Raw genomic sequence first — 27,569 nt, forward strand, 5'->3', positions numbered from 1 at the left:
TGTTCCTTACTCCCAGCCCTACTAAAAATAATAAATTAAAGATAAACTTCAGAATAAGTAAATCAACTTTTAAATACTCCTGGATAACACCTACTGAACTGACTGCTCTGTAGTAAACTTTAATATTAAAAAAGCGAGACTCACCGAAGGAAATACTCCTGGACAAATGAAAAGTACTTAAAAAGGAAACAGTGCACTACGGTTGAACGTTTAATCTTGGGAGGCCGAAAAACCACACAAACAACCTTCTCGCCGGCAGGCTACTGCTGGAGCCGGGAAAATGTGGAAAATGTCCTTCCTGCCCCGACTGGCGACCAAGCAAAGCTTTAAGAGTAAGTGGCCCTTTATATGGTGCAAGCATATAAACAGCACTCGCACAGCGGTAAAACACCCACACAGCGCCCGCTTACAAAGACCAAGTTAAATAATCCTGGACAAGCTATTTCCCATGCACAAACAAACAACTCAACAACGCACGAGCACAGCCCTCTCTCAGCTCACTGCCACCACCCTCTGAGGAATGTTCTACTATGCTCTACTCTCTACTACAGCACTTAAGTCACCAGCTCCATGCATCATTCATGTTTAGATGCAATAATATAATATTTTTGTAATATAATAAATATTTAGGTGCAGTTATGGGCTTTGTTGGCATCATACTGGGACATATTCTCGCTTGATATCACATAGTCCCTATAGAGATAAAGAAGCTTTAAGCCATGAATTAACAGACACTTAAAAACCACACAGACCAATATTCTGTTTATATATATATGTATGAATTTAGTCCTAGTTGATTGTAATGACCACATTCGACCATGTGGGGGTTAGGGTTAGGGTTAGGGTTAGGGTTACTGCTTATCCAGTACTGGGCACCCCCCTCACACAAACAAACAAACACACAGTGAACTGCAAAATGCAGTAGAACTCACCATGTAAAAAAAATTATGTTTGAAAAACATGATTATTTGTGTATGTTCAAATGTCAAGTTGTTTTGCATTCTGAGTAAATATACACACCAGGACAGACAAATAGCTTTAAACATAATTTCTTTCGGCTGCCTGTGACTTTGAACAGAACTGGAAACTTAACAATGAGCGTCTGCAAGCACATCATCTCTTTGTGCATGAAAAAAATAATTAGCTTACAACTTTAATTTGTCCTTGCACATAAGTAAAAAGAGAGCTTTATGTTATAATAGATAATAAATTACAATATATACATTTAATATGAACCAAACGAATAATCTTATGTTGTTACCCAGGCATAAATACGGCCAAAATGTGCTCAGGACAAGCAGCAATAGTGTGCAAAAACTTTGGCTTATTACACTTCAGAACTAAGTTAGCGAAATTTTACAGTCACATGTGCGCACCATTTGCATAAAGGTATACTTAATTAAACAATGCATAAATGTACTGCCAAAAGAGATTACAGTACTGATGTGTTTTCCTTTTACATTTTTGTGTCTAAAAGGATAAGTGTGGCTTGCAGCTGAAGGCACTGTGACACGTTTGGTTGCTGCTATTTCAATTGATCACTAGAGGGTGCTATAGTCTTATGTGTGTTCGTGGTTCAGTCTTCTGTTGATGTTCTCTGTGATTCTACGTCAGTCACATCCTGATCCGTTTTTGATCTTTTTCAAGCCTCCGACCTACTCTGAAGTCCATCTGTAACCACTTTCCCTATTTTGGGTCACAGGGGGTCTGGAGCCTATCCAGAAGCTACCAGCAAAAGACAGACAAGAACTCAGGGTGCTGACCCATGACAGGGCACACTTACAAACCATTCACTCACACAGCCACAGCAATTTGCTAACTCCAAATCATCTCAGTATGTTTTGGTACTGTGGGTGGAAATCGGAGGGCCTGGAGCTAACCCCATAATGGCAAGGGGAGAACATGCACACTCCACACACATGGACTTGAAACCTGGTCCCAGATGTGTAAGGCAACTGCACTAACCACTGCGCCAACTGGAAGCCTACCCTAGGCAAGACAGAGCACAAGGTTGGCATCCACCGTGAATGGGATGCCATCACAGAACACATACATGCACACAAAATGGGCACAAGGCAGGGAACAGCCCTGGCACAGGACACTCTCACACACCATTCATGCACTCAAGCACACCTAGGGGCAATTTGGTAACTCCAATTAACCTCAGAATGTTTTTGGACCATGAGGGGGAAACCATACCTGGAGGAAACCCCACAATGGCACAGGGAGAACATGCAAACTCGATACACACAGAGCCATGGTGGAGACTCAAGCCCTGGTCCCAGAGGTGTGAGGCAACCGTGCTAACCACTGCAGCACCAAGCCACCTGCTTAAAAATTTCTTAAACAATATTATACACACACACGCGTCGGGTAAACATGGCTTCTATGGGAAAAATGCAAACGCTAACTATGACAACCTTAACCCCTATCCAGCCCTAACCATAAGTAACCAAAATATAGCATTTTTAGTTTTTTCATTGCAGTCACGGATTTTTATTAAATTGAGTTTTCTCAGGAAATTGGTCCACATAAGAAAAAAAAAACGGGTATTCAACACGTAGTTTGGACATTGTGTTCCCATGAGGTAAGGTATACACCACCCACTCTCACACACACACACACACACACATACACACACACACACACACACACACACACACACACACACACACACAAACACACACACACACACACACACACACACACACACACACACACATAGAGTATTGTGCAAAAGTCTTAGGCAGTCAAAGGAAATGTTGAAAGCTATTTTTCAGGGCAGTAAATATATATTTGCCCAGAACAAAAATTTTATATCAGAATATATGCATATGGGGCAGCATGGTGGTGCAGTGGTTAGCACTGTTACCTCACACCTCTGGGACCTGGGTTCAAGTCTCCGCCTGGGTCACATGTGTGCATAGTTTGCATGTTCTCCCCATATCGTCGTGGGGTTTCCTCCGGGTACTCCGGTTTCCCCCCCACAGTCCAAAAACATGCTGAGGCTAATTGGAGTTGCTAAATTGCCCGTAGGTGTGAATGTGTGTGTGAATGGTGTGTGAGTGTGCCCTGCGATGGGCTGGCCCCCCATCCTGGGTTGTTCCCTGCATCGTACCCATTGCTTCCGGGATAGGCTCCGGACCCCCCCGCGACCCAGTAGGATAAGCGGTTTGGAAAATGGATGGATGGATATATGCATATTAAAAATACCTTTGATACAGCATCCACATGCAATTTGAATGAAAGACTTGTATCTAAGACAATGGCTAGGTTACAGGTTGAGTTGCTGAGGGAAAAGTTTAGCCCCTTGGAGTGGAGTGCAGAGAATAGCAAAGGTTTTTCTCGCTACTGTGAAGATGCACTGTGCTTATTGATCCCTTATCAGGATTAATAATGGATGCAGCATTTCATTTACCCCATATGGACTATCCTGTATTATAGGAGATGAAAGGAGTACATAGAATCTCACTGCTTCTAAATTACAATGACGCAGATTTATTACTACTAGAATGAATGAATGAATGTAAAAAAATGGATAAATGGAAATTAATTATAGTCATACAATGAATGAGATGTCATATGCTATATGAGAAATATGCTTAATCAAACTAAACGTCATTTTTTGGTCATTTTTTTGAAGTATGGTTAAAACTTCATCCTTATTTCAGACTGTTTTAATTCATAGATAATTGACAAGTGTTCCATGACAGCATTCACTCTCAGGGGTCAAAGGAGCCCCGAAGCTCTCATTCTGCAGCGATCAGGTGGGAATCGTGGTCTTCGCCGCGTACCTGGCCAATAACAGATGGCACAGCTGTAACCCAACCCACCTCCAGTCAGAGTACGAGGCGTTTTCTGACTTCTTTAGACAGAAACCCATAGACGCAAAAGAAGCTGTTTTCCTTCACGATTCATGATCAAGTCAAAATGGAGAAAACAACTAGTTTTTTTTTTCACTTTTGTATTTTCCATCTTAATTGGAAAAACAAATTATACTCACTTACATGGACTTCCCGCACACCTGTCTTTTGTTAGCCCTTCATTAGTTGTGTATATTTGTGCTTGCCCTCACTGTGTTCCTCAGCTCGGTCTTTGTTGCCGTTACTGCTGTTTAGTGTCTCCCTTCCCTTCCCTGCAACGCTCCCAACACTGCCAACAAAGTGATCTCTACTTCACAATGAGCTGGGCTCATAGAGGGCCATTTAAGAATAGCCCAGTGCTTTTTTTTATCTCATATTATATCTCAGTTTGAGAACCAGCTTAACTTCAACATGAAGGGCGTGTTTATCTGTGGCAGGTGTGCTAAATTAGGGCTGTACCTAAGCTCCTATCCTCCAGGAGCAGGATTGGGCAGCCCTGCTTAAGGGATACCAACAAATATGTCCATACTATTTTATCATGTCTTTGTAAAATAAACCACAAATCATTTCTTTTCATAATTTTATTGGTTTAATCACATACTAAAACTAGGCAGGTATACATTAGACAGTTGCTTTTAACTGAATCACTTTTCAGGAGAAATGAAGCATTGTTTCAATGAGCTGCAAGGGTACCAACAAATTTGTCCACATCTGTAGTTATTTCATTGATTTATATTGAACTTGCTGTTAGCAACAACGGGAACGGCATCCTTGAGATAGGAGACCAGGAAGGACCATGGATGCTAAAATGCCTACAATAGCGTTGGATGACTGTGTCTGTGAAACCTCTGCTCTGAGGCTATTGATTGCTCGTTTCATTTCATCAGACTTCGCCTTAAAACCTTGCTGCATCAGATCCCTCTGCTCTTTGAGTTTGCACTCTAAAGTCATTTCTAACTCCTTCTTTTGAAGGGCCACTTCATCCTCCATTTTCTTTCTAATCACCTCAACTGCCTTCTCATGGCTTTCACGTTCATCCTTGAGGATCTTCTCCATCTGTAAACGTTTCTCCTCTTCAGCTTTTTTCTGCTGAGCCAGCAATGCCGCCTTCTCTCTTTCCTCTTTCCAATCATTACAAAGGGGGGGGGGGGGGGGGGGGAATTGAATGGAGAAGTCAGTATTTCACCTTTTTAGAGAAATTACAGTCTGCGACATCCTCCATTTCCCGCTTCCCAATTAAAGCATTAAAAGAAAGCTTAGTTATTATTGTCACGATTATTGACCCAGGATGTAAAACAGGTTTTATGTATTTACCAAAAAAGACAGTTTTTTACAGAAACATACATTTTTAATCAAAAATAATAGCACAGAAATGCTGAATCAATATTACAAAATCCCATCTGATGTGAGTGATGTCCACTGAGCAGGTTTCATCTGAGATTATCGGTCAGATGTGTATCATTTGCATTGCTTAGTTTTTCTTATTTACTGTGTTTTATATTTTATCTACCATAAAAATAGTATTATATACACTATGAAATACATGCATATATATAGTAGAGTTGTCAATATTGATTATATTAAAAATCATGTACTGATTAAGGGAGTAATGGTTTATTACTGGAATGAAAAGGCCTTTAACCCTCAGCTCCTTGGGTGACTCTATGGGAGGAAGCCCTCACTGCCAAGCTTGTTCTCATGCAGATCAATAATCAGATATTACAAACTTTCCCCAAAGTATCATTCTTAATCACTGATCTCACTCCTCATACATGTCTGTCTCTCTGTATGCTGGGCTGGGTATTATCCTGGTGATAAGGCTAGTTGCAGAGTAGCTTCACCTTATGTATTGAACTTTCAATGGAAATTAAAAACAAGGTTGTCCTCTGTGGGGGGTGGTGGCATTAAAAAAAAAGAACAGGTACAACATAAACACATCCTCTGCAACTGATAAAAAAATGAAATGCACTATTCAGTTAAAACAGGGCAGACCTTTGTTCCGCATAGTTGTGATAAAATCTTACCGTGGATTTTCTTCTCTTTCTCAGTCAGTTTCTTATCAGCCAGCATGACTGCAGCAGATTCCACACTCTTCTCCTTTAGAAAGTTCTTTAGGATTTCTTCCGTCTATAAAATCCATCAGAACATGAAAAGATCATAACAGACAAGGGGGCCTAATACACTGAAATTCTACGATTAAATTACATCCTCCCATTTCATAAATACAGATAAAAACCTTACCAATTTGGTTATTTAGCCTGAAACTTTCAACCAATTCCTGTACATCCAGAACATGTGAACACCTACGGTTGGTAATATCATATTTCCTAGGATTTTAATGCATTGCCAAGCAAGTTCAAGTCTACAGTACCTACTCAACTACACCTATTTAACAACAGGTTTACTTAACTCTGTAAACCAAACCTATTTTGAAATAAATTTCAGTGACTGTTAGTTTGTTCAGATTTTGAAAGGCAAACAGTGCATCAAGCAAATCATTTAGGGTTGTAGACATATTTAACTGTAGTTCTTACCTTGACTCCTTTGTTGGGCTTTCTGTTGTATTCATCCAGTAAGATTTTGCAATCCGCAGAATAAAGCTCATACCCACCCGGTTTAGCATAGAACCCATTCTTCAGTTTCTTGGCTATTGGCTCAGAAAGCTGTGAAAGCAGCTGTCTGCAAAGGTCTTCAGAGGCTTTCTCATTTTCAATAAGAGGAGCAGCATAAGCTTCTTGGATGGCTTCCTATAAACACAGCACAGATTCTGTTGCAGTTTACATGCTTTCATCGACCTTAAATCAGTATCATTATAAGCTGGCTGGGACTGGGACCTACCATTAGTGTTTTCATGTATTCGCCCTTCTCATCCTTAAAGGATCGGTTTTTGAATGCTTCGATGGCCTGGGAATCCCAGTGTCCGTGCTGCCTGGACATCTCCTCCATGTCTACTGGGAAGGTGATCTCCTGCATGCCCTTCTTGTACACCAGCAATCCATCCTGCACAGCTGCCTGGTTTTCAATCTGGGCCATGGCCACCACCGCATTCTCCAGACAGGGAACACCTCCTCTAGCAATGGTCTCCACGTAGGTCTTTGCCAAGTGGCCAAGCACTGAAACCAAACAGTGTGTCTATAATTAATCTATAATTATTATGTAGTAATAGAAATGGATTTAATCCAAAAATGTTTGTCTTCCAAACTACTGTTATGAGGTCCAATTTAGAAATTAATACAATTTTTTTTTCACTTTATTTTTTATTATTTCTATTTTTTTTACCATCTTTTTTTTAACACCGTTAACTCATTACACATAAAGCAATATTTTTAAAACAGGAAATACATCAGAGAGCTACAGTTATCATGACTCACTCCTTCCTGTGACTGGGAGTCCACCTTTCAATTTTTTCACTGAACTTTCATTGTAGATATAGCTGCAGAACTTCGAAGTAACTGCCTTAAATGATGGACTGAGCTGATTTTCATCCATGGACTCAAGGTGGGCCATTTTCTGTGGAGCTGCAGGTGTTTCAAACACAAAACATCTCCTTTCTGGAAAGTAATTCCGAATGCACTCTCGAGGGAGGTTATAGGCTACGGTCTTCTTGTCGTTTCCTAAACACAGAAACATGTTCAAGTTGTCAGAATGTACTCTAAAGGTGGCCAACTATTTAAAACAAAATCGACATGATTGATGTTACTTTAGCTAGGGCATAATCACAACTTCTATAATTAAAATTCATCGTAGCGAAATTGTAATGTTGATGCATGTTCATTTGTAACTACAATGTACTGCAGCAAGTGCTGGGAACAGCATCCCTTCCACTGTCTGCTATGACTGTTCATTCTGTACTAATGAAGAAGAACATGGAAATGATACTGAAACAGAGAGAGATTCAGGGCGCACAAGAGGCAAAAACGCAAGACCAACACATTGAAATGTACGAGAACGTTCCACCAAAAATAAACCAATGAAACAAGTGGAATGCAGATTGTATAAAGCAGTTGTCCGTTCATAGCATGAAATGCAGGCAACCTGGAGCCGTGATGTTCACTCTGGATGGGTATGGAAAGCTATCAGGGTCAAATTTGTAAGTTACAGTGGCCAGACATTTTCTGTCTCGTCTGACTGGTCAAAAATCAAGTGTGTACACAAAAGGAATACTAAAGGCATATGAATCCCGCGAGGCATACAATTACGTGCTTTGTGATCATGTCAAGGACCTTGAATAGAGAGATTTTGTGTACTATGGACCAACATGATTCCTAGCTAGCACCAAGGCCATTAAACCCAAGTATATAAAACAATGACTGAAGGTAAATTGCACTTGTAGGTCTGGGTGAGTATATATGTTTTTCTAATTCATCTGTAATACTGCTGTTGCTATAATGTCTGGATGGATGGATATAGATATAATGACTCATTTCTCAGGTGTAATAAAAAGCTGTATAAAAAGCTCAGATTCTTCACACCAGTGACCATTAATTTTGCGTTGTGTACCATCTTTCTCTAAACACAAAAGTACAGCAATGTCTCAAAAATGACCTAATTCAACTGTGTATCTTTGATGTTCTCTTACCTTTTTTAAGGGTGAGAGCATGTTCCAGATACTGGGCTTCAGTTACTTTTGTTCCATTAATTTCCAGCAGCAACGTGAAATCACGCACAGCCCATACAAAACTGGGAAAGAACTGCAGAAACTGTGCATCTGCCCCATCATCACCACCATCCTCAACAGCTGAAGCACTGGCTGCCGATTTCACTTTGATCCGATCTGTCAACTCTGTGACATATCTACGTATGTTAAGGAACAATTCTGTGTTGGCCTAAGAAATTGAATCCCTTTAACTACCAGTAACATATATCATTGAAGGATCTAATGAGTATCTTTATAGAACCACTCAATGTTGAACAACTGTTCTTTAATAAATCCAATACATCATAACAAGCCAGCAGCTGCCTTTTCTCATAGTACCAAAGGTTTCTGGTAGCATTCGGGGAAATTTACCTAATTCTGACGCCCTCCTACAATAATTATGTTACTATGACAACTCACCTGACATGTGCCTTTGGGGTCAACATGACCCCAGGGTAGGTGTGAGAGCTAATGTCTGCTCCCATATTATGAACATGGTTTCCATAAGAGCCACCTTTGACTTAATATAAGTTTTAATTACAGAAAAAGGATACTGTAAGTTTTCCACTGCTTGGTTGTCTATGGCACCTTTACTGTTGTAGACCAGAGTGCTGCTCAGAAGAATGGCGAGAGCGAAGATCCAGGCGTCATTCACCGGGTCTCCCTGAAATACCAATTTCAAATGAAATGATACCATGAGAAAATGTAGTTTTGGTCTGACTAAACACTTAATCTATTTAAAGAATACCGCTGTCAGCGTCAATTCACATAATGTAATAGAACATGTTACGCCAGAATCTAATAACCAACTCAAGAATTTTTTAAACGAGTCCCCAGTTACTTAGAAAATAGTATGAATGTACTGCAAGCTGTTTGGGGTTCATCTGTCTACTGAAAATGTACAGATTCCAGATGGAAAATGGATAAATTAAGTCCACGGTAACTTTACCGAGGTGCCCTTAGATATGGACACCCTAAGTAACTGGCAGGCAGACACCCAATAGATTAAATAAAACACAGAATAACAGAATACATCTGCAAGATGTATATTAGCCAATAAAGGAGGGCATCATAGACTGAAAGAAATATAAGAAAAGATTAATTAGGTATTTCAGATTCAGTGAAAATGACGATAAAAGAAACATTATTGCCTAGACTGCATTTCCCAAAAATCGGGATGTTTTAGCGAAACTATAGATGTGTAATAATAGCACTTTAATAATACAAATTCCCCTTCATTGTACAGGATGATAAATTCATTGTAAACAAAAGTATTCCACTTCTCTTGAAAAGATGCATTTTATTTTCACCAGTACTGTGTGATCGTTTTATGAAGCATAACCCTGTTAACAACATATCTGTAAATAAACCATTGAGCTGTAGTAATGACAATTTAATAAATTCTGTTTTTCTTGTACAGGATGATATACAGATGCATTGTAAGCAAAAGTATTCAACTTTAAATGACCTTGAGCATTTACATTAATATAGTCCAACTATTTTATATGAGTAATATAATATGCACAAATTGGTTAAAAAGGGGAGCAACAGCAATCTGAATCTGTGCTCTAAACTTTAGTAATTATGAAGTCAACATAAACTTTTAATGGCACAAGACCAAATAAATATGACAACAAACTTAACTACCTAACTAAAGTACTTTAAACAGAACAAGCAACCCTTCTGATCACCTTCTCCACGTCGCCCAGCCCCTCGGTGTCCAGGAGCACCAGAGTGTGGTCCTTTTTAAGGGGGTGAGGTACACACCACATCCAGATGCCCTTAGTTTCTGACTGTATGGTGGCTCCCAGGGAAAAACCTTAAGGAACAATGACAAATAAAAGCTGAATATCTGGGGGGGAAAAGCACTCCAGGCTAATGACTATCATTCAAACTGCAGTCTTACCCTTCTGCTTTCCTGCCAGCTTGTTCATCAGGTAGGACTTGCCAGTACGGTACAATCCCACTATGGCCACAACCACAACGGGTTGCCTGACTCCCATAAGATAGGACAATGCCTCTGGTACAACGCGTAGCGTCCCACTGTTTTCAATCAAACAGATAGGGGATTCCATTTCAGAAACTCTGTGCACAGGATCTGCTAAATGTAAAATGGACGTCATATTCCTTTTTGACAAGTGAGAGAATCATGTCATTGACCCCAGTATGTGGGATCAATACAAAGGTAAGATTTAAAACCAAGGCAATGATTTGTAGAAAAATAATCTTGCAATTTTCTAGTAACAAGGTCCGTGTTTATCGTGACATCAATGTAAAGAGTTCAAGGTCCAAAAAATTCATTGTTAAAAAAAACTCTACATTAAGCAGAAGATAAGGACTAAATACTGTTTCCTTCAGTGAGAATGGCATTTATTTACAATAACATACAAGCTTTATACGGAGTCCCTCTGGTGACACAGGAAAAAAAATATATAGATATATTATAGATAATTAAGATATATTATATATATAGATAGATATATTATAAAATATATAGATATATTATAGATATTATAGATTAACGCGACACCTGGAGAAACATGGAGAACTATGAGAGTGAATAAAAGTAAGTATAATTTTATAAGGAAATTGTAATTTTTTTAATTGATAACATAATTGTGAAAAGACGCATGTTAACTTCCTAAAGGCGTTATTGACAAGTGCGTTAGACAACAACCCGGAAATTTAACTCGTTCCCACGCTTTAAGAAAGACGTGGCCACCACTTAATTATATCGTGGCCACGCAGTACAGGATATAGATTTTTTTCTCCTATGTGACCAGAGCTCCGTAGCTTTATGTTTTCTTGTTGTTCAATTAGACAAATACAGCCAATGAAACCCTAGCCGAATACTCCGAGAATTTTAAAATTGGATTATGAAATCGAAACACTTTTTTAGACACATGCAGTAGACATACTGTAATACAACAAAAAGGTTGTGATCAACAAGCTAGTTAATGTAATTTACTCCTGGAAGTAAATCGACAAAAAGCGTAAGAAACCCAATATTTCAAGTTTTTATTTTCTGTCAAAGAAAGGCAACTAAATACTTATGGAGAGATCATGGTACCACTTGTGCTGTACCAGCTCTGTTTACATTTCAACATGTGATCTACGAACATTATAACAATGTAACTTCAACCTCTCCTTTGCCTGTATTCTCAATGTCTCCTTTATCTATTTATGCATGTATGTGATTGCTAATGTAACACAATTGAATGCGTATTTATTTCTGCACCCCCTAGTGGTAGAGCATGAAAACCAGTACAGCACACTCTAAAGGAGTGCTGATTGTTCAGTATTTGTTTCACAGCAGAACCTCCTCTGGAATACTGGCCGTACTTAGCACTATTGCACCTAGTTTTCACTCAGTAATTTTTTTAGTATGCAGAATAAACAACCCAGAAGCACCTGGCCATGCATCTTAAAACCGACATGTAAGGATCTGCATACTGCGTAACACCTTTGCATCTGGGTGAAGAAGTTGTGGGTTTTAATGGTCAGATTACATGCTGAGCCATGATTTTGTGACAGGTGATTTTCCATTATCATGATAAACACAGACATTCATCTAACAGTTTAGAAGCAGGCATGCAATATTTGGAAAATCTTGAAATAACTTCAAGAGTGTAAACTGCCTCTCACCTCAGATTTTTTTCTCTTCTTACTGTAGAAAAGACCATGTGGCAATGATAAGCTTCGTACTGGAAAATCCTTTCATGGGGATCCAGAAGCACTTACACTTTCGATATCACTGTCACAACCGGCTGGACAGGAAACACACTAATGAGCATATTGAGTAACTGAAAAGGGTTTTAATAGGTAATTGCACGTTCAGCTCGTTAAGCCATGCAGCTGACGGGGAGCAGAGGAAACACTATAGACTGGCAACAGGGGAAGGGACGGAGTGGAACAACCAACATGGAATAGCCAACATGGATTTAGGATTATAGCGTATTGCCGCACCTGCTGTACCATACGACGAACCACCTCAGCAGGGGCATCAGAAGCATTTTGAACGGGGTGGGGACAAACTGGCATAAAACTAGTATTTTATGTTAAATGTGTGTCTTAAAATGGATGAGAGAGGGATATAGGGCTCTCGAAGGAACAAACAGGCACGCTTAGGTTCACTCAAAAACACTTTAATTCTGTACAAGTGATACAAGATAACCTCGCATTAAAATCAATATCAATACATCAATCGAAACAATGCAAAATAACCTTGTAACACAACAGATATGGAATAAATGAATCATACGAAGAAAAAAAAAATATATACAGAAAAGCAACAATAAAAATATAGATAATGCGAACTATTATCACGAGCGGTGATAATCAATCTCCATAATCAATTGAACGCAAAAGCAGCTGCAAAGCTATTTACACTCGGACGTGCCCTCATCACCTACCTTCACACATGGACTGGGGAGCCCTTTTCAGTCCTGGCAGGAGACCAACACGTGAGTCCCGAGAAAGTGCCGGGCGATGCGCGCTTCATCCCACGGCTGAGCTCCGGTCAGTACTGAGTTTTCCCCATCCTTTATACTAAATTGGGTGCTGCATATGGGCAGGGGGTGAGCTGGCCAGGCTCACCCCTTCCCCCCAGGGCAAGGTGTTATCCAATTCCCCCTTTTGTCCGAGTGATGCTGCTTGAGATAATAAAACACAATAGGCATCCTGGCGCTGGGTGTCTGCGCAACGCCTCCCTGTCCCCACCTAAAGATAACATAGGGTGCTAGATAACGACCCCCCCCGTCTCCCGAAACCAAGATATGCATTCTGCATGCCGATCTAATGGCTCAGATAAGCATTCTGGTTTCTTTTATGAGCCGAAGTTATTTACGGCGAAATAGATGTCATGGTATGGAGATCGGTAGAGGACAACATGTTCGTGCAGTTCACTTGGGGTGAATCATGGACGATTGATCTGAATTCCGGACGATCAGTCCCCACCCGATCAGAATCAATCCACTATTACGAATATTACCGTAAAAGGATTAATTCCATACCACGTTGTCGACGTAATCGTCCGTGAACTCATCCTAATACAATGTGGAGGGGTCCAAACGAATAATTATAAAATGGGTGGGGGACATGTCCCCCTCAGATTTAATGGTGGCGACGGCCATGCACCTCAGGGATGAGAACCTGAGCCCAGCCGTGCAGTGGGTAGTACGAATGGACCAGTATGTTTTTTTCCAGTGGCTGGAGTGCTGGGAAGCACTTAACCTTTGTCCTATGTTAGCTTCCTGTTCCTGTCTCTTATGTTAAACGGGTCGGTGCCGACCCGTGTCTTAAATCAGCCATAAAATACCCTCAAAACAATAATCCATCCATCCATTTTCCAAACCGCTTATCCTACTGGGTCGCGGGGGGTCCAGAGCCTATCCCGGAAGCAATGGGCAAAACTATAATCAATCATCCAATTTGTTTCTTACCTCTTGGTTACCTTGTTAGGCTTCCTAATCTATGAAAAGATTGGCTTTAATATTTTTGGTATTGTTATGGTGAGTGTAGGCAAGCAAGCAGTCAATGGAAGCTGTAAATGCGGGCAAACAGGGTTTATTCACCAGACAAAGACTTCGCTCACAGACATCGTTAATGACAGACCTAGGGAAACGTACTCGAACGCGGACTGAAATACAGAGGACAAGCCGGAAATAATATCACGCTGCTGGGAACAATCAGGGTTTCACACGAGGTTAATGAGTGGGCATGGCATACAGGAGGATCGTACAAACAGGTTGTGACAGAACCCCCCCTAAAGGCGCGAACTCTGGGCGCCCCTCAAGGGAGGCGATGGCCGAGACGAGACTGGGGACACGGGACCTGGAAAACAAGACCAAGAACATTAACGAGGGACTGGAAACAGGACGGACAAACAAAACAGGAATAAAGGAAGCAACCAAGACAACACCTGACACAAGATGCAGATAGGCAGACCAGGAAGGGAGACAGAGGAAACACCAACGAGAGAGACAAGAGAACCGGAAGTGAATGGAGGAACTACAGGAGGACGAGGAGCAGAGACAGGAGGGACAGTGGGACGAGGAGCAAACACAGGAGGACAATAGGGAGCCCAAGGGAGCCGCAGTGGGTGATGGGTGGCAGCCGGAGGGGCCGCAGGCGCCAGGGAGGCAGGAGCAGGAGAGGACCACGAAGGAGCCGAGGGACAGGCGAAGTGGTTCAGGAGGAAGTTGGAGGGGTCACCAGGGGAGGCGAGGAGGGAGTTGGAGGGGAGTCCGACGCAGGTAAGGAGGGAGGTGGAACCGCAGCAGGCGACTGCACAGCCACAGCCGGCGAAGGTGCAGCCAAACGAAGTCGTAGGAGGGGGACCCGAAGCCAACCGAGGAGTCGAAGCCGGGGAACCCACAGGCGACCGATGAGCAGGAGCCAATGGACCTGCAGACTCCCCCTGAGCCCCAGCTAAGGCGTAGTAACGGCTATGTGGGCTTGGGGTACCTGCAAGCACGCTCCAGCAGTGATGTTAGGAGTGAACCCTGCCAAGTTCAGGTTCGGGAGGGGTTCCTCCCGATATATGGTGGGGAGAAGAGCTGCAGCGAGAGAAGCAGCCCCTAGGAAGATCGTCGGTGGTACTTCTGGGCTTCTCTCTTCTGCCTTTCTCTTTTTCTTTCCTCCCTTCGGCTGGTAGCTGTCGACGGGGCTTGCGCCTTTTCTGGGAAGGCGGACGACGTCTCTGTAACCCCTGTTCCTCGCTGCGCGACTAACCCTCTGATCACTTTCTGGATAGCTAGAAGACCTGCATTTCCACGAAATGCAAAGTGCTGATATCAGTTCTGTGCTTAAAATGAAACATTCCTTTTGATTTCTGTGCACAAAAGAAAGTGAAATCTTCATGCTTTGTGGACAAAATACAGCAAGGCATTACTTGATTTTGTCATTAAATAATGCTTTTGGCATTGGAATACTTTTGAGTAGGAAAATTATAGATCCCTTTACGGAGGTTACATCCCTATCTGATGGGAATCTTGTATTATTAAAAGGTAGATTTTTTTTTGCAAATATTGGCTGAACATAAGTTTTGTGTCTTGAGTAAAACCATATTGAGCCTACAGAGTTCAGGACATAGGGGTGTGTATGTGTGGTTTCACAGTTTGACATAGCTGAATAACTAGTTTTCCATTTATCAGACTGATGAATACACTGAAATCTTCATTTTATTTGTTAACACATAAGTGGTGCCATAATTAACCAAACCATGTTGAAGTTTGAATTTCATCGGGAACTTGTGTACAGGAGACAGAGACTCTGAGCCACAAGAAAGTGACTGAAGCATCTAGATCTATCTAATAATGTCATGTATACATTTTTACATTATTCAATGCATTTTATGTTCTCTAAGACACAGTATTTCTCCTCGTATGAGTTAGGCTACAGCTCTCATGTCCCTGTCCTGAATTTGTTTCCCTGAACACAACCTGGGGCAGGAGCTCCAGGGTACCATCCTCCTCCTCCGTCATGTCCCCATCTAGCCAGCAGAGGATGCTGGCCATCCCATAATCACATAATTTTTCTCATTCTGATGTGATAATTCCCCCACATCTGTCTTTTATTAGTCCTTTGTTAGTTGTGTGTGTATGTGCTTGCCCTTACTGTGTTTCAGTACAGTCATTGTTGCTGTTATTGCTATTTGGTGCACTCCTGGTTCCCAGTGTCTGCCTTCCCTGCAGTGCTCCCTGTGTTCTGGTTCACCTCGCTCCTGCCTTGTTACTCCTTCCTTTAGCCCCTCATGGTCCTTTGTTTCCTGGTTGTTCATGTCCCATTCATATTAAATCCCTCTGCGTTCCGCAGAATCCTGCCTCTGGGTCATGCCTTCTGGATCAGACGGGACACTGGGCCTCTTTCTCACTCACTTCCCTAGCTGCTCCTTTGGACATTCTCATCTTACTGGTGATTTGGGTGTAATGAATGACAGTGTACTTAATATTGTTATATTTACTAAATATTTATAATAATGACATCCAGGGTCAGCAGCCACACTGCTCTCTATCAGTACTGTTCAAGATTAAGTCATGAGGACAAACAGTCAAATATGTGAACACATTTCCAAAAAGAATCATAAATACAGATCAATGAATATTAAAGCCATTACAAAGAGAGCCTTGAATATAGTTATTTTACCGATCAAACCATTATTTAATGGTGAAACCTTGCTGCATTTTGTCTGCGAGAGCATAAAGCTACAATGAAAACTGCGTAATCCAGTAAGTAAATTAGGAGGGAACATAGTTACTAAATGATATTACAAGGGTTGGGTGATCTCACACGTGCCATGTCTGCTCTGAGGCTGTTGATTGCTTGTGTCATTTCATCAGACTTCGCCTTAAAACCTTGCTGCATCAGATCCCTCTGCTCTTTGAGTTTGCACTCTAAAGCCTTTTCTAACTCCTTCTTTTGAAGGGCCACTTCATCCTCCATTTTCTTTTTAATCACCTCAACTGCCTTCTCATGGCTTTCACGTTCATCCTTGAGGATCTTCTCCATCTGTAAACGTTTCTCCTCTTCAGCTTTTTTCTGCTGAGCCAGCAATGCCGCCTTCTCTCTTTCCTCTGTCCAATCATTACAAAGGGGAGGGGAATTGAATGGAGAAGTCAGTATTTCACCTTTTTAGAGAAATTACAGTCTGCGACATCCTCCATTTCCCGCTTCCCAATTAAAGCATTAAAAGAAAGCTTAGTTCTTATTGTCACGATTATTGACCCAGGATGTAAAACAGGTTTTATGTATTTACCAAAAAAGACAGTTTTTACAGAAATATACATTTTTAACAAAAAATAATAGAAATGCCGAATCAATATTACAAAATTAGCATTAATAGCAGTGGAAGCATTCCCTTGTTTGTTTGAAGGAGCAGCAGATTGCGGTCCTGCTCTCAAGCTCCTGCTGTGGAGGTCCTGCTTCTCTCCTCTGATGGGCCAAAAGTTATGAGCGATGTAAGTGGAAATTTGAATATGTCCACTGAGCAAGTTTCATTTGAGATTATCAGTCAGATGTGTATCATTTGCATTGCTTAGTTTTTCTTATTTACTGTGTTTTATATTTTATCTATTGTATATATTGTTACGATCGCACTTGGAAGAGCGGGCGAACGGGTGATCGCTCTGGCAGGCGAGCGAGCAGGAAACAGGCAAGCAGGCAGGATTTGGGGTAAACGGGGATTTATTGGGATAACTAAGGGCAGGAAACATCAGACGTCAACTAACATCAATGACAGACCATGAACTGATGCAAGACGAGGACTGAAATAGATAAGACAACAGGGTACAGCTGGGTACAATCAGGGAAGCACACGTGGATAATCAGGGGGGCGTGGCACACACGAGGATCGTATGAGCTGGGCGTGACATATAAAGCATTATATACACTATGGCATATATGCATATATATAGTACGGCTGTCGTTATTGATTATATTAAAGATCATGTAATCTACCGATTTCAGGAGTAATGGTTTATTACTGGAATGAAAAAGCCCTTAACCCCCAACTCCCTGGGCACCTCTATGGATGGCAGCCATCACCACCAAGCAAGATGGGGTAGGTCGAAAAGAGAATTTCTCCACGGGGATCATCATTCGTAGTGATATGATATGATATGATATGATATACTGTATACTTTAACTGTAATTGTGATAATGTCATGCCAAAGCATGACCTAGATGCACTCGTGGTGCTGAAAAAAACCGTCACAAGGGACTTCATTTTGATAAGGATTATGGGTACGGGAGCACAGACAAGCAGCAGTGACCAACCTGGGGAACTCAGCACTGGGGAGCACATAAGTACTAGACTAACAAAGGGGCAAAAAAGAGGCAGTTGTGAATATGTGAACATGAGTGCAGGAACAAAAGGTAAGACAAATGAGCACCAGGCATGGCGTGATATGCCAGGGGGGTACAGGAGGATCGGGAGAACGGAGTGAGCAGGGCGTGACACCTGGTGGAAAGTCAACAAAGACTTCAAACATACCGAGACCCTGGAAATACACTCCAGTAATGCACAACCCGGACCTTCTATTCAACAAAACATCACTTAACTTTAACACATGAGATATCACACACCTCCACCACCTTTTCCAGAGTAACAGCTTCATTATTTTTCAACATTTAGTCCTGGACTATGACATGGGGAAGGAAGCATTCCTTCAGTAGCTCCAATTAAAGCCTGTTCTTAAATCTAAAATCAATGTGTCAAAAAATGTACACCCACCCCCATTAATAGAAGAAGCTTATAAAATAACTAAACAAAAGAAGATCCTTTCCAAATGATACTGATATCACAACTATGGACACAATAATTTACATCCCAATCATAGCTTGGAAAGAAGGCTTATCAGTTACAACCAATACAAAGTTCTGGACCCAAATTTGCAGGAACAACTTCACAATGACTAACAACACTAAGGTACAACTAATACAGTACAAAGTAATTCATACAACTCACATCATCCAGCACAGGTTGTATAAGATGGGATTTACAGACTCTGACATATGCTCATACTGCATGTCAGGCACCCAAGATGACTATTATCACTCTACCAGACTCTGCCCTCCTGTTCAACACTTTTGGCAAGAGGTCATTAACATAATGCCTCTTATGTCTAACTGCAGCATTCCACTATCTCCATCCTAGTTTACTTGGAGATCTTTCAATAATTTACCCACCAATCCAAAATGGAAAATCATCATCGTAACTATCGCCAAGAAAACTATCCTCCTAAACTGGAAAAAAAAATACATACATTAAATATCACGTGATGGCTAAGCCTTCTCAAACAATACAGGAAACAAACTACCCTCCAATTCCAAACCTGACACTTTGAAAAAGTTTGGGCTTCCTTTATCGTTTCGTTAAACTCGCCTGTCAATTAACCCCTCTGATTCACTCTCCTGTATTTAAACAGAAACACACACACACACACACACACACACGCTACAAACTTTCACCAAAGTCTCATTCTTGATAACTGATCTCACTGCTTATACATGTCTGTCTTTTGTAAGTTGGTCTGGGTATTATCATGCTGACAGGGTACAGGGGTGGGTGGGTGTGTATTGAACTCTGAATGGAAATTAAAAACAAGGTGTCCTGTGTAGAGGGGGGTTGGTGGTGGCATTTAAAAGAAAAGAACAGGTAGAAGATTAACTCATCCTCTGTAACTAATTTTTATATATAATTGACTGAACTATTCAGTAAAAACAGGGCAGACCTTTGTTCCGCATAGTTGTGATAAAATCTTACCGTGGATTTTCTTCTCTTTCTCAGTCAGTTGCTTATCAGCCTGCATGACTGCAGCAGTTTCCACACTCTTCTCCTTTAGAAAGTTCTTTAGGACTTCTTCCGCCTATAAAATCCAACAGGACATGAAAAGATCATAACAGACAAGGGGGCCTAATACACTGAAATTCTACGATTTAATTACACCCCCATTTCAGCAATACAGATAAAAACTTTATTGATTTGGGTATTTGGCCTGAAACTTACCAATTCTAGTACATCCTATGATCATATATGCTTGGTAAGAATTTATTTTCTAGGATTTTAATGCATTGCAAAGCAAGTTCTGATCTACAGTACAATACAAACTCATTACTTACAACAACACCTTGTCTTACAACAGTTTTACTTAACTCTGTAATTCAAAGCTATTTTTAAATAAATTTCAGTTAGTGGTTCAGATTTTGAAAGGCATCAGCAAAAGCAAGTCATTTAGGGTTGTAGACATATTTAACCACAGTTCTTACCTTGACTCCTTTGTTGGGCTTTCTGTTGTATTCATCCAGTAAGGCTTTGCCATCCGCAGAATAAAGCTCATACCCACCCGGTTTAGCATAGAACCCATTCTCCAGTTTCTTGGCTATTGGCTCAGAAAGCTTTGAAAGCAACTGTCTGCAAAGGTCTTCAGAGGCTTCCTCATTTTCAGCAAGAAAAGCAGCATAAGATTCTTTGATAGCTTCCTATAAACACAGCACAGATTCTGTTGCAGTTTACATGTTTTCATCGACCTTAAATCAGTATCATTATAAGCTGGTTGGGACTGGAACCTACCATTAGTGTTTTCATGTATTCGCCCTTCTCATCCTTAAAGGATCGGTTTTTGAATGCTTCGATGGCCTGGGAATCCCATTGCCCGTGCTGCCTGGACATCTCCTCCATGTCTACTGGGAAGGTGATCTCCTGCATGCCCTTCTTGTACACCAGCAATCCTTCCTGCACAGCTGCCTGGTTTTCAATCTGGGCCATGGCCACCACCGCATTCTCCAGACAGGGAACACCTCCACTAGCAATGGTCTCCACGTAGGTCTTTGCCAAGTAGCCAAGCACTGAAATCAAACAGTGGGTACAGTATGTAAATCATAATTATTTAAAATCTATAATTATTATGTAATATCTAACAGAAATGGATTTAATCCAAAAATGTTTGTCTTCCAAACTACTGTCATGAGCTCCAATTTAGAAATTAACAACATTAACTCATTACACATAAAGCAATATTTTTAAAACAGGAAATACATCAGAGAGCTACAGTTATCATGACTCACTCCTTCCTGTGACTGGGAGTCCACCTTTCACTTTTTTAACTGAACTTTCATTGTAGATATAGCTGCAGAACTTCGAAGTAACTGCCTTAAATGATGGACTGAGCTGATTTTCATCCATGGACTCAAGGTGGGCCATTTTCTCTGCAGCTGCAGGCGTTTCAAACACAAAACATCTCCTTTCTGGAAAGTAATTCCGAATGCACTCTCGAGGGAGGTTATAGGCTACGGTCTTCTTGTCGTTTCCTAAACACAGAAACATGTTCAAGTCTTTGCATTGCGGCACATACAGTAGTTGTCTAGCATGAAGTATGTAGTCTAACGGTGGTCAACTATTTAAAACGAAAACAACATAACTGATGTCATTTTAGCAATACAAACGTATGATTGGTGATCACAGTTTCTGTATGGCATAGTGCCTGTGTAGAGCCCCCAAGACTAACTTTTTTGTTTGTTCCACCCACAGTCCATGATTGGCTAAACAAAAGACACAGTCTCTTGCATCACTAGTGCCCTGCAATTTTCTGGAAGTAAGAACTAAAGGCTTTGCAATTATGAATGTATCTGAAGGGAGATTTGCTGACCTTGTGTACCTGTAGTGTTATGGCATGTCATTGAATGAACAAGGCCATGTTCTTGCCAACATAATTAAATTTAGTTTTGTCTCAATGTCATTTGAAATATAGACCACTTTCATGTTTGCAGACAAGATGACTTGTTTTGTGGGTGGAGCGTAAGTGGTGGCAGAAAGAACCAGATCAGTAGAGGGATTCAGGTGTGAGCGCCAAAATCATATATGAATAATCCGGACGACTTCTCCAATTATTATTATTATTGTTTACTATCTGGGTAAAGATGGAACAATTCTCTTGCAATACAGTCTTTAGCCTCTTTAATTTGTGGGCCATTACCAATAGTCAGCAATAATGATAATCCATCGGTGATTGGCTCATTAAAGATTTGGTATCAGTTTAGGTCACATTTCAACCATAAACAAACATTGACATTGCTGCCCTTGGTTAATAGCATGTGTTAAATGATTCCATTAGACTCTGCATTTACCTTGTGATTCAACAGTGGACTGAAATGTCTTAGATCAATAATAGTTACATGCCCTTTGAATGCATAAATGCAAATTATGCATAATACAGTATATCACAATCGATTATTTTTGGTACTTGTAGGTATGAGACTTTGCTAAGACATGCTTTGCTTTCTTTCCAACCCCCCAGTTTAAAACTGGATTGAAGATCTATTACACAGGTCTACAAATTTATTATTTTTTTTTCAGGTGCCAAGGTTTTTTGAATGGATTTAGGGTATTTTGAGGGTGCTGAATTCAAAGGTCCCATTACTTTTGCTGAATCGGTTCTGTCTTTTGACTCTTTAACAGTGCCTTAGGTAGTAAAATATATATAGGCTGTCATTGTCATCAGCTAAATGTGAGGCAGGAGCCTTTTATTTACTGTTAGTAAGATGGCTCAAACATGTATTAGTGCAGCAGAAGTCAAATAAGCCTCCTACACACCATAAATGGGTGGAGAATGTGACGTCATACGTATAGTACTCTAAGTACTCTGTTTCAGGTTCAATCAAGACATGGATTCAGATTGATTCATAGATTCAAATAAATATTGAAAATGTCTAATAAAAGGACCTTTAAATTATAATCACAGGCTGCAGAACTGCTTTTTAAGGTTGAGTTGTATGTGAGGATAGAAGGAACAGATACAGCAAGTATACCAGGGCGATGCCTGTGCCATAAATGCCTGTTTCGCTTCAAATGTCATCTAAGCAATGGTGTCCCATGATGAAATGAAGCTCGCTGATTTTTGAATTTCTATTTTGGCAACCAACCTGTCACCATAACATTTTACTACATTATTACGGGGTCTTTGCCCATTCGCCTAAATTTTTTTCTTCTCTTTTTCTGCTACCACTTTGTCCACGCAACTTCCTGTGGCTTAATCGTTACGTTATTCAAAAGGGTTCAGACAGCCACCTTCACAAAGGACCAACATTTCACCAAGGTTAACTGACTTACTTTACAAAATGGCAAGAAAATTTGACAGTAAAGTGACTGGCTGCCGGATTAGATTTGTTTCATTGTTACCGACTGGTGTAGAATACGTAAGCTCTTATAACAAAATTTAATTGGTTACATGTCTCTACAGATGTATTTGTCGTTTTAGTGTCACATTGTCTATGTTTTACTTTGATTTCGTGACTCATTTTTCATATGTATGTAATATGTATTAAAAAATCAGATTCTTCACACCAGTGACCATTAATTTTGTGTTGTGTACCATCTTTCTCTAAACACAAAAGCACAACAATGTCTCAAAAATGACCTAATTCAACTGTGTATCTTTGATCAGGGGCGCTGCTAAGGATTTTGGGCCCCATGAAAAGAATCTTGACAGGGCCCCCAACACAGTTTATTGGGGGCTTCTCTGGGCCCCCTCTCAGTCATGGGCCCCGAGAATCGTCATCGTTTACCCCCCCTTTACAGCGCCCCTGTCTTTGATGTTCTCTTACCTTTTTTAAGGGTGAGAGCATGTTCCAGATACTTGTCTTCAGTTACTTTCGTTCCATGAATTTCCAGCAACAAAGTGAAATCACGCACAGCCCATACAAAACTGGGAAAGAACTGCACAAACTGTACGTCTGCCCCATCATCATCATCATCCTCAGCAGATGAAGCACTGGCTGGCGATTTCACCTTAATCCGATCAGTCAACTCTGTGACATATCTACGTATGTTAAAGAACACTTCTGTGTTGGCCTAAGAAATTGAATCCCTTTAACTACCAGTAACATATATCATTGTAGGATCTAATGAGTATCTTTACAGAACCACTCAATGTTGAACAACTGTTCTTTAATAAATCCAATACATCATAACAAGCCAGCAGCTGCCTTTTCTCATAGTACCAAAGGTTTCTGGTAGCATTCGGGGAAATTTACCTAATTCTGACGCCCTCCTACAATAATTATGTTACCATGACAACTCACCTGACATGTGCCTTTGGGATCAACATGACCCCAGGGTAGGTGTGAGATCTAATGTCTGCTCCCATATTATGAACATGGTTTCCATAAGAGCCACCTTTGACTTAATATAAGTTTTAATTACAGAAAAAGGATACTGTAAGTTTTCCACTGCTTGGTTGTCTATGGTACCTTTACTGTTGTAGACCAGAGTGCTGCTCAGAAGAATGGCGAGAGCGAAGATCCAGGCGTCATTCTCCTGGTCTCCCTGAAATACAACCCCGATTCCAAATTAAATGATGCCATGAGCAAATATAGTTCTGGCCTGACTAAACAATGTGTGGTTCAGTAATCTAAGCCTCTGTGCTTGTGATCGGAAGGTTGTTGGTTTGAACCTGACCTTGGCACTTATGCAGGTCCTTGAGTAAGGCCCTTAACCCCCTGCTGACTGTGTGCTGCTATTGGGCGGCTGCTTTTCACAGCCTGCTTGCTCTTATCTAAAGAGAGCAAGTTGGGGGGAGGCATATAGAGAATTTCCCAGGTGATCAATAAAACAAATTGATTACTATTATTTAAAAAACAACCCTTTCAGCATCAGTTCACCTAATGTAATATGTAGTAATATGTTATGCAAGAATCTAATACCTAAGAACCATTAGAACGAGTCTCCAGTTAGAAAAAAGTATAAATGTACTGCAAACCTTTTTTGGATTCATCTGTCCATTAGAAGGTTACAGATTTCAGATGGAAAACGGACAAATTAAGTCCACGGTAACTCTACCGAGGTACCCTTTGATATGCACACCCTAAGTAACTGGCAGATAAAAATCCAATAGATTTAAAAAAAAAAAACAAAATACAACGGCAAGATGTGTATTAGTTATTAAAGCTGGGCATCATAGACTGAAAGAAATATAGAATAAATTGGTAAATTCAAATTCAGTGAAAACGGGAGAACATTTTTGCCTATACTGCATTTACCAAAAATCTGGATATTTCAGTGAATGTTATGAAGAATGTTCTCTCGAAAGATGCATTTTCTTTTCACAAATACTGTGTGATCTTTTTTTGAAACACAACCCTGTTAACAACATATCTGTAAATAAACCACACATAATAGCAATTTTATAAATTCACAGGATGATAGTCAGATGGATTGTAAACAAAAGTATTAAACTTTAAATGTATTTTTCATCTGACCTTGAGCATTAATATAGGCCAACTATTTTATATGAGTAATATAATATCAACAAATTGGTTAAAAAGGGGAGCAACAGCAAGACTGTGAAAAAATCTGTGCTCTAAACATTAGTAATTATGAAGTCAACGTAAACTTTTAATGGCAAAAGACCAAATAAATATGACAACAAGCTTAACTACCTAACTAAAATACTTTAAACAGAACAAGCAACCCTTCTGATCACCTTCTCCACGTCGCCCAGCCCCTCGGTGTCCAGGAGCACCAGAGTGTGGTCCTTTTTAAGGGGGTGAGGTACACACCACATCCAGATGCCCTTAGTTTCTGACTGTATGGTGGCTCCCAGGGAAAAACCTTAAGGAACAATGACAAATAAAAGCTGAATATCTGGGGGGGAAAGCACTCCAGGCTAATGACTATCATTCAAACTGCAGTCTTACCCTTCTGCTTTCCTGCCAGCTTGTTCATCAGGTAGGACTTGCCAGTACGGTACAATCCCACTATGGCCACAACCACAACGGGTTGCCTGACTCCCATAAGATAGGACAATGCCTCTGGTACAACGCGTAGCGTCCCATTGTTTTCAATCAAACAGATAGGGGATTCCATTTCAGAAACTCTGTGCACAGGATCTGCTGAATGTAAAACGGACATCATATTCCTTTTTGACAAGTGAGAGAATCATGTCATTGACCCCAGTATGGGGGATCAATACAAAGGTAAGATTTAAAACCAAGGGAATGATTTGTAGAAAAATAATTTTGCAATTTTCGAGTAACAAGGTCCGTGTTTATCGTGAGATCAATGTAAAGAGTTCAAAGTCCAAAAAATTCATTGTTAAAAAAACTCCACATTAAGCAGAAGATAAGGACTAAATACCGTTTCCTTCAATGAGAATGGCATTTATTTACAATAATATACGAGCTTTATACGGAGTCCCTCTGGTGACATAGGAGAAAAAATATATAGATATATTATAGTTAATTAAGTGGTAGCCACAAGATAATAAGGCATGGCCACGAGATTTCCGAAAGCCTCGAGACACGTGGACAACTACGAGAGTGAATAAAAGTAAGCATAATAATTGATAACATGCGTCTTCTCACTATTATGTTAACTTCCTAAAGGCGTTATCGACAAGTGCATTAGACCAGCGTACAACAACCCGGAAATTTAACTCGTTCCTACGCTTTAAGAAAGACTTGGCCACCACTTAATTATATCGTGGCCACGCAGTAGAGTATATAGATTTTTTTCTCCTATGTCACCAGAGCTCCGTAGCTTTATGTTTTCTTGTTGTTCAATTAGACAAACACAGCCAATGAAACCCTAGCCAAATACTCCGAGAATTTAAAAATTGGATTATGAAATCGAAACACTTTTTTAGACACACGCAGTAGACATACTGTAATACAACAAAATGTAATTTACATTACCTAAAACGACTTCACCGGTGTTAGGTTGTGATCAACAAGCTTACAAGTAGTCCGTGTTAATGTTATTTACTCCTGGAAGTAAATCGGCAAAAAGCGTAAGAAACCCAATATTTCAAGTTTTTATTTTCTGTCAAAGAAAGGCAACTAAATACTTATGGAGAGATCATGGTACCACTTGTGCTCTGCCAGCTCTGTTCACATTTCAACATGTGATCTACGAACATTATAACAATGTAACTTCAACCTCTCCTTTGCCTGTATTCTCAATGTCTCCTTTATCTATTTATGCATGTATGTGATTGCTAATGTAACACAATTGAAGCGTATTTATTTCTGCACCCCCTAGTGGTAGAGCATGAAAACCAGTACAGCACACTCTAAAGGAGTGCTGATTGTTCAGTATTTGTTTCACAGCAGAACCTCCTCTGGAATACTGGCCGTACTTAGCACTATTGCACCTAGTTTTCAGTCAGTCATTTTTTTTAGTATCCAGAATAAACAACCCAGAAGCATCTAGCCATGCATCTTAAAACCGACGTGTAAGGAGCTGCATACTGCATAAAACCTTTGCATCTGGGTGAAGAAGTTGTGGGTTTTAATGGTCAGATTACATGCTGAGCCATGATTTTGTGACAGGTGATTTTCCATTATCATGATAAACACAGACATTCATCTAACAGTTTAGAAGCAGGCATGCAATATTTGGAAAATCTTGAAATAACTTCAAGAGTGTAAACTGCCTCTCACCTCAGATTTTTTTCTCTTCTTACTGTAGAAAAGACCATGTGGCAATGATAAGCTTCGTACTGGAAAATCCTTTTATGGGGATCCAGAAGCACTTACACTTTCGATATCACTGTCACAACCGGCTGGACAGGAAACAC

The 27,569-nt window shown here is 40.4% G+C and overlaps 2 protein-coding genes across 14 annotated transcripts in view; both read right to left on the reverse strand.

The window, feature by feature from the left end:
• Nucleotides 1-245, reverse strand: part of LOC125749230 (T-cell immunoreceptor with Ig and ITIM domains-like) — a 37,969-nt gene extending 37,724 nt beyond the window's left edge. Inside the window, exon 1 of one of the 3 annotated variants that reach the window (XM_049026283.1) lies at nt 145-245. The gene's annotated coding sequence lies outside the window, so the exon portion shown is untranslated. The remainder of the gene's footprint in view (nt 1-144) is intronic. The other 2 variants (XM_049026282.1, XM_049026281.1) reach the window with 2 other exon arrangements.
• A 4,193-nt stretch (nt 246-4,438) lies between these two features.
• On the reverse strand, nt 4,439-27,525 carry LOC125749099 (guanylate-binding protein 1-like). Of its 11 annotated transcripts, none has more exons than XM_049026000.1 (11): nt 27,433-27,525; nt 26,686-26,757; nt 10,406-10,597; nt 10,191-10,318; nt 9,054-9,163; nt 8,443-8,657; nt 7,235-7,477; nt 6,702-6,976; nt 6,398-6,610; nt 5,888-5,990; nt 4,439-4,984 (listed from the first exon to the last, which is right to left on the reverse strand). In XM_049026000.1, the coding sequence occupies exons 3-11, from the start codon at nt 10,572-10,574 to the stop codon at nt 4,611-4,613; spliced, it is 1,830 nt and encodes a 609-aa protein (XP_048881957.1). In that variant the 5' UTR covers nt 10,575-10,597; nt 26,686-26,757; nt 27,433-27,525; the 3' UTR covers nt 4,439-4,610. The 11 variants fall into 11 exon arrangements, with proteins under 11 accessions (XP_048881957.1, XP_048881956.1, XP_048881951.1 ...); XM_049025999.1 differs by having other exon boundaries at nt 10,406-10,600; XM_049025993.1 differs by lacking the exons at nt 5,888-5,990; nt 6,398-6,610; nt 6,702-6,976; ... (3 more) ...; nt 10,191-10,318; nt 10,406-10,597 and adding exons at nt 19,763-19,865; nt 20,266-20,478; nt 20,570-20,844; ... (3 more) ...; nt 25,476-25,603; nt 25,690-25,881 and having other exon boundaries at nt 4,441-4,984.
• Nucleotides 27,526-27,569: the final 44 nt, after the last annotated feature.

Source organism: Brienomyrus brachyistius, chromosome 9, assembly GCF_023856365.1.
Source record: "Brienomyrus brachyistius isolate T26 chromosome 9, BBRACH_0.4, whole genome shotgun sequence".
Lineage (NCBI taxonomy): Eukaryota > Metazoa > Chordata > Actinopteri > Osteoglossiformes > Mormyridae > Brienomyrus > Brienomyrus brachyistius.

Excerpts from the sequence above, each read along its gene's own strand:
- LOC125749099 (XM_049025991.1), bottom strand. The coding sequence starts at position 12,182 with ATGGTCTTTTCTACAGTAAGAAGAGAAAAAAATCTGAG. Across the intron at positions 8,658-9,053 it reads CAAGCAGTGGAAAACTTACA|ATATGTCACAGAGTTGACAG; the intron begins GTATCCTTTTTC and ends TAACATACGTAG. Across the intron at positions 4,985-5,887 it reads GAAAGAGAAGAAAATCCACG|AGGAAAGAGAGAAGGCGGCA; the intron begins GTAAGATTTTAT and ends ATGATTGGAAAG.